Below are 7,569 nucleotides of genomic sequence, written 5' to 3'. Positions count from 1 at the left end.
CCCTTTGGCCAGTTGCGGTCAGCTGTACAGCTGGTGGGCAACATGAGAAACAGAGAAGGCCCTGAGGCTGTGTAAGCACTGTTCAGCAACAGCTAAAACATGGGTGTGTTATCAACACGGCATTGGTCACAAAACGTCGCAACGTTGCCCATACAGGCTGCTGTGAAGAAAGTTAACTCCATCCCTGCCAGACCCAGTACACCTACTCTAGTTGACCCTGCTTCGAGCAGGAGGGTTAAACCAGACCTTTTCCAGAGGTCCATTACAGCCTCAGCTCTTCTACCATCCTAGGAGCAAAAGTGGCTCCTCTTCTGCTCCCCTTTCTTACACCCTTTCTGGGGAGCCTGAAAGGACAGCAGCAGGCCCGATGGCCAGCCAGAGCTCATAAGAGACAGCTTTGGGGGCTGGAAGTGCTTTGGGAGTACTCTTGCGTCCTGATTGGGGGGGAAGACCTCTAGTCTTTCCTCCTTACCGCGTGTGCTGCCAACATGCTGCCACGTACCCCCTGCAATCCTCCGGCAGTGGCCTTTGGGTGTGATTGAATTCCCTCCACTCTGCCCAGGAACCCTGCCTCTAGCAGCAAGCTCTGGCCAGCTATAGGCCTCTCAGGCTCCGAGAAGCAGCCAGTCAACCGGTCAAATGGGGATGCATGTTCTTCCCCATCCTTCCGAAGCCAGGCTCTGAGTTTGTGTACGTGGTTGTACAACCCTGTCCCATGTGCATGCTCCTGGGTTTTCAATTTACAAAAGAACACCACTTCCTAAGTTCTAACAGGAGACCCCTCACCATAAGTACAGCAGACGCCAGAAATACAGCAGACAGAACCATGCTGAACAGCTTTCCTGTGTGCTACTGTTTTACCCGCCCATATTAGTCTTGTATCACTTGCAGATTTCTCTCTTGAGTTCCAACTTTGAAACTTGTAGCTGACAGAGGACAGCGAGTTTTCCTCGACACTCCTGTAAAAAAGCTGTTTCTGGAAGTCATCAGGGGAGTGGAAAAGTCTGAGTTTCAGTTTTCCCCTTTGCCCTGCCACGTATCACCTGCAAGGACGTGAACGTGCCTGTGAGTCTTCCACAGAATCACAGGAAGGCTGAATTTGGGAGGCACCTCAGGAGGTCATCTGGTCCAAGCCCCCTGGTCAAGGCGGGCCACCTGGGGCCAGTTGCCCAGGACCATGTCCAGTCAGCTTTTGAGTATCTCCAAGCATGGAGACTCCACAACGTCTTTGGGCAACCTGTGCCGGTGCTTGGTCCTCCTGACAGTGAAAAAGTGTTTCCTGATGTTCAGATGGATCCCTCTGTGTTTGTGCGCATTGCCTCTTGACCTGTCACTGATCACCACTGAAAAGAGCTTGGCCCTGCCTTCCCTGCGCCCTCCCTTCATACGTTTCTATATGTTGATGAGATGCCCCCCGAGCCTTCTCTTCTCCAGGGTAAAGAAGTCCCAGGTCTGTCAGCTTTTCCTCATGTAAGAGGTGCTCCACTCCCATTAGCACCTTCTTGGCCTTCACTGGCCTCTCTCCTTTATGTCCAAGTCTCCTGTCCTGGAGAGCCAAGAAGAGGAGCCAGTACTCCAGGTGTGACCTCTCCAGTGCTGACCAGAGGGGAAGGATCACCTCCCTGACCTGCTGGCAATGCTTTGTCTAAGGCAGTCCAGGATTCCATTAACCTTCTTTGCTACCAGGGCAAATTTCTGGTCAAGCTGTTGTCCAGCAGAAGCCTTGGGTCCTTTTCTGAGCATGTGCTTTCCCTCTGAGCAGCCCCCAGCCTGCCGTGGGGCAGGGGGTTGTTCCTCCCCAGGTGCAGGACTTTGCTCTTCCCCGTGTTGAACTGCAGGAGGTTCCTGCCAGCCCACTTCTGCAGCCTGTCGCGGTCCCCCTGATGGCAGCAGAGCCCTCTGTGTGTCTTGTCCCCGCGGGCAGGGGATGGGAGTGAGGCCAGGGCGGGCTGGGGGTGCGGGGCACGGGGAGGGTCCTGCGAGGGGACGCTGCGGGCGACAGCCGGTCCCTGGGGCTGGGCCCGGGGCCGGGCTGGGGCTGGGGCCGGGGCCGGGGCCGCGGCCGGGGCCGGGGCCGGGGCCGGGGCCGCGGCCGGGACCGGGGCCGCGGCCGGGGCCGGGGCCGGGGCCGGGCTGGGGCTGGGGCCGCCCCAGCTGCGATCGGCAGGGCGACAGGGCGGGCAGCGCCGGAGCCGCGCTGGGAGCGCCGGGCCAGGAGCCTTCGTCTGCCGGGGCGCCGCGCTCCTCCGTTGCCTCCGGCCCGGCCCCGCGTCCCTCCCCGCGCCCCCCCTCTCCTCCCCCGCAGGGGCCGCGGCACCGGGGGGCCGGGCCGGGCCGGGCCGGGGCGGGGCGGGCGCGTCGGGGGCGGGCAGAGGCGTCGGCCCTGCCCCGGCGAGGGGCCGAGCCGGCGGGGCGGGCAGGAGCGGGCCCGAGCGCGGCTCCGCTCGGCTCCTCTGCGGCTCCCTGCGAGCCCTTCGGCCCCGGCCGCCCCGGCGCGGCAGGGCACGATGGCGCCCGGGCTGGGGCCGTGGCTCCTGGCCTTGTCCTTGGCCGCGGGGCCGGCAGGTGAGAGCCGGGCGGGGAGGGCAGCGAGGCCGGGGCTGGGCCCGGGCCCGGGGCTGGGGCTGCCCGCGGGCGGCCCTGCCCGGCCCGGGGCCCCGGGGCGCCGGGGCTGCGGCTGCTCCCGCGCCGGGCGCGCTGTCGCCGGGCGCTCGGCTTCCTTCGCGGGGCAGCGGGGAGCGGGGGGCGAGGGAGAGGGAGAGGGGGCGGGAGAGGGACGGGGGCGAGGGCGGCGGGGGCGGGAGGCCTTCGGGGCGCGGGCCGGGCCGGAGCGCCGGGAGCAGGCGCGGCTCAGCCCGCGGAGGGCAGGCGGGGCATTGGCCCGGGCGCGGGGCTTGGCCGGGAGAGAGGGGGGCGGCGGCGGTCGCTGTGCCGGGGCGGGGGGCGCCGGGGCGGCGGGGGAACGGCCTCGGGCCGCGGGCGCGCCCTGCCCGGCTGCCTGCGCTCTCCGTCCGCAGGGGTGTGGGCGCAGTGGAGCCTGGTGGCGGCCGGAGGAGGGCTGCGAGCGCCGGGGGACTCCGTGCTCCTCTCCTGCCGGGCGTCCGGCTACCGCTTTGAGCTTTTTTCCATTCGGTGGTACCGTCAGGCAGCCGGTGGCAGACTCGAGTGGGTGTCCTACATCAGCTCCGCGGGTTCTGCAAAGCGGTACGGGGCAGCCGTGGAGGGTCGAGCCACGGCGTCCCGGGACAATTCCCGGTCCGAGTCATCTCTGTCCCTGCGTGCCCTGCACCCCCGGGACTCTGCCCGCTACTTCTGCGCTGTTCGCACGGAGGCAGGAAATCCAGCTGAGCTTTAACACAAACCTGCTGGGCCCAGCACAGGGTGTGGAAGCTGTGGGGTGGGGGAGTACTTGGGGTAGGGTGTCAGGGCTGTCCCCAAGCAGTGAGGGGCCATCGCTGTCCACTGCCGGAGTTCCTGGCCTTTCCTGCACACTGCAGGAATTTTAATTTGTGGCCAATTAAAATAGAGTTGAATGGTGAGAATGAAAAGAAACCCCAACCCTAAAGAAACCTTCCTCCCTCTCTGCCCTCCTTCTTTCCAGGCTCAACTTCACTCCTTCATTCCCTTCCGCTCCCAGAGAAGCACAGGGTCCAATGTGAAATGGAGTTTGGTGTCTGTTCATAACATTTCATGTGCATTGCTCCAGCTGGATGTGCATAAATCTATGGGGTCCGGTGGGATTCATCCCAGGGTACTGAAAGAGCTGGCTGATGTTATCCCAGGATGTCTCTCCGTTCTTTTTCAGTGGTCTTGGGAGTCTGGAGGGGTGCCAGACGACTGGAAGCTGGCAAATATCCCAGTTTTCAAGAAGGGAAAGAAGGAAGACCCTGGTAATTACAGGCCTGTGAGTCTCACTTCAGTGCCTGGTAAAATTATGGAGAAGGTTATTCTGGGAGTTACTGACAAATACTTGAGAGACAACGCAGTCATTGGTCATAGCCAGCATGGGTTCTTGAGGGGAAAGTCCTGCTTAACTAACTTAATGTCCTGTTATGACAAGGCCACCCATCTCGTTGACCAAGGGAAGCTGGTAGATGTGGGGTTTTGTTGAATGTTAGCAAAGCTTTTGATGCTGTCTCTCAGAGGGTGCTTCTGGACAAAATGCCTAGCACACAGCTAGGCAAGTCCATAATACGTTGGGTGAACCACTGGGTGACGGGTTGGGCTCAAAGAGTTGTAGTCAGTGGGGTTCCAGCAGGCTGGCGGGCAGTCACCAGCGGGGTTCCCCCAGGCTCAATTTTAGAGCCAGTGCTCTTTAATGTTTTTATAAATGATCTGGATGCAGGACTCGAATGTACATTAAGTAAGTTTGCTGTCGATACTAAACTAGGAGGAGCTGTGGACTCCCTCAAGGGCAGAGAGGCCTTACAGAGAGATCTGGATAGACTGGAGAGCTGGGCAGTCACCAACCCTATGAAATGTAACAAGAGCAAGTGCCGGATTCTCCACCTGGGATGTGGTAATCCTGGTTATACGCACAAATTGGGGAACGAGAGGCTGGAGAGCAGCCGCGCGGAAAGAGATGTGGGGGTTTGGGTTGATGGCAAGTTGAATATGAGTCAAGAGTGTGCCCTGGCAGCCAAAAGAGCCAACTGTGTCCTGGGGTGCATCAAACACAGCATAGCTCGCCGGTCGAGGGAGGTGATTGTCCCACTCTGCGGTGCACTGGTGCGGCCCCACCTCGAGTACTGTGTGCAGTTTTGGGCACCTCAATAGAAGAAGGACATCAAACTATTAGAGTGTGTCCAGAGGAGGATGACCGAGATGGTGAAAGGCCTCGAGGGCAAGATTATGAGGAGCGGCTGAGGTCACTGGGCTTGTTCAGCTTGGAGAAGAGAAGGCTGAGGGGTGACCTCATCGCAGTCTACAGCTTCCTCAAGGGGGGCAGCAGAGGGGGAGGTGCTGATCTCCTCTTTCTGGTGACCAGCAATAGGACACGAGGAAATGGAATGAAGCTGCGTCGGGGGAAGTTTGGATTGGACATTAGGAAAAGGTTCTTCCCTGAGAGGGTGGTCGGTCACTGGAACAGGCTTCCAAGGGAAGTGGCCAGGGCACCAAGGCTGTCAAAGTTCCAGGAGCATCTGGACGGTGCTTTTAGTCATAGGGTTCAGTTTTAGGTAGTCCTGCAAGGAGCAGGGAGTTGGACTCAATGATCATAGAATCATAGAATCATAGAATCATACAGGTTGGAAAAGACCTCTAAGATCATCGTGTCCAACCGTCAACCCAACACCACCATGCCCACTACACCATGTCCCTAAGGGCCTCATCTACACGTCTTTTAAATACCTCCAGGGATGGTGACTCCACCACTTCCCTGGGCAGCCTGTTCCAAGGCCTGACCACTCTTTCAGTAAAGAAATTTTTCCTAATGTTCAATCTAAACCTCCCTTGGCGCAACTTGAGGCCATTTCCTCTCGTCCTATCGCTAGTTACTTGGGAGAAGAGACCAACACCCACCTCGCTACACCCTCCTTTCAGGTAGTTGTAGAGCGCGATGAGGTCTCCCCTCAGCCTCCTCTTCTCCAGGCTAAACAACCCCAGTTCCCTCAGCCGCTCCTCATAAGACTTGTGCTCCAGGCCCTTCACCAGCTTCGTTGCTCTCCTCTGGACGCGCTCCAGCACCTCCATGTCCTTCTTGTAGTGAGGGGCCCAAAACTGAACACAGTATTCAAGGTGCGGCCTCACCAGTGCCGAGTACAGGGGCACGATCACCTCCCTATTCCTGCTGGCCACACTATTTCTGATACAGGCCAGGATGCCGTTGGCCTTCTTGGCCACCTGAGCACACTGCCGGCTCATGTTCAGCCGGCTGTCAACCAGTACCCCCAGGTCCTTTTCCTCTGGGCAGCTTTCCAGCCACTCTTCCCCAAGCCTGTAGCGTTGCCTGGGGTTGTTGTGGCCGAAGTGCAGGACCCGGCACTTGGCCTTGTTGAACCTCATACAGTTGGCCTCGGCCCATGGATCCAGCCTGTCCAGGTCCCTCTGCAGAGCCTTCCTACCCTCCAGCAGATCAACACTCCCGCCCAACTTGGTGTCATCTGCAAACTTACTGAGGGAGCACTCGATCCCCTCGTCCAGATCATCGATAAAGATATTGAACAGGACCGGCCCCAGTACTGAGCCCTGGGGAACACCGCTCGTGACCGGCCGCCAACTGGATTTAACTCCGTTCACCACAACTCTCTGGGCTCGGCCGTCCAGCCAGTTTTTTACCCAGCGAAGAGTGTACCTGTCTAGGCCGTGAGCCGCCAGCTTCTCTAGGAGAATGCTGTGGGAGACAGTGTCAAAGGCCTTACTGAAGTCCAAGTAGACCACATCCACTGCCTTTCCCTCATCCACTAGGCGGGTCACCTGGTCATAGAAGGAGATCAGGTTGGTCAAGCAGGACCTGCCTTCCATGAACCCGTGCTGGCTGGGCCTGATCCCCTGGTTGTCCCGGACATGGCTCGTGAGCACCCTCAAAACGAACCGCTCCATGATCTTCCCCGGCACCGAGGTCAGGCTGACCGGCCTGTAGTTCCCTGGATCCTCCTTCCGGCCCTTCTTGTAGATGGGAGTCACATTGGCGAGCCTCCAGTCGTCCGGGACCTCCCCAGTTAACCAGGACTGCTGGTAAATGATGGAGAGCGGCTCGGCAAGCTCCTCCGCCAGCTCCCTCAGAACCCTCGGGTGGATCCCATCTGGCCCCATAGACTTGTGAACATCCAGGTGGCATAGCAGGTCATGAACTTCATCCTCTTGAATTATGGGGGGTTTATCCTGCTCGTCGTCCCTGTCTTCCAGCTCAGGGGGCTGAGTACCCTGAGGATAACCATTCTGACTACTAAAGACTGAGGCAAAGAAGGCGTTGAGTACCTCAGCCTTTTCCTCATCCTTGGTGGCAACGTTCCCCCCCGCATCCAATAGAGGATGGAGATTCTCCTTGGCTCTCCTTTTGTCATTAACATACTTATAAAAGCATTTTTTGTTGTCTCTCACGACAGTGGCCAGGTTGAGTTCTAGCTGGGCTTTTGCCTTTCTAATTTCCTCTCTGCACGACCTAACGCGATCCCTGTACTCTTCCTGAGTTGCCTGACCCTTCCTCCACAAGTGATAAACTCTCCTTTTTTCCCTGAGTCCCAGCCAGAGCTCCCCGTTCAGCCAGGCCGGTCGCCTTCCCCGCCCGTTCTTCTTGCGGCACATGGGGACAGCCCGCTCCTGCGCCTTTAAGACTTCCTTCTTGAAGAACGTCCAGCCTTCCTGGACCCCTTTGCCCTTCAGGACCGTCTCCCAAGGGATCCTCTCGACCAGTGTCCTGAGCAGGCCAAAGTCCGCCCGCCGGAAGTCCATGGTAGCGGTTTTGCTGGCCCCCCTCTTTACTTCACCAAGTATCGAAAATTCTACCATTTCATGGTCACTAAGCCCAAGCCGGCCTCCGACCACCACATCTCCCACCAGCCCTTCTCTGTTCGTGAACAGCAGGTCAAGCGAGGCATCTCCCCTGGTGGGCTCGCTTACCAGCTGCGT

General features: G+C 59.1%; 1 gene segment (V, D, J or C); it reads left to right on the top strand.

The window, feature by feature from the left end:
• The first annotated feature begins 2,484 nt into the window (after positions 1–2,484).
• Positions 2,485–3,355, top strand: LOC142091762 (Ig heavy chain V region C3-like). The segment is given in 2 exon segments: positions 2,485–2,565; positions 3,018–3,355. Coding segments are annotated over 2 exon segments (396 nt in total).
• Positions 3,356–7,569: the final 4,214 nt, after the last annotated feature.

Source organism: Calonectris borealis, chromosome 22 (assembly GCF_964195595.1).
Source record: "Calonectris borealis chromosome 22, bCalBor7.hap1.2, whole genome shotgun sequence".
In the NCBI taxonomy this organism is placed as follows: domain Eukaryota; kingdom Metazoa; phylum Chordata; class Aves; order Procellariiformes; family Procellariidae; genus Calonectris; species Calonectris borealis.
Note: the sequence above shows the minus strand (reverse complement) of the source record. Positions and strands in the feature narration are given on the sequence as shown.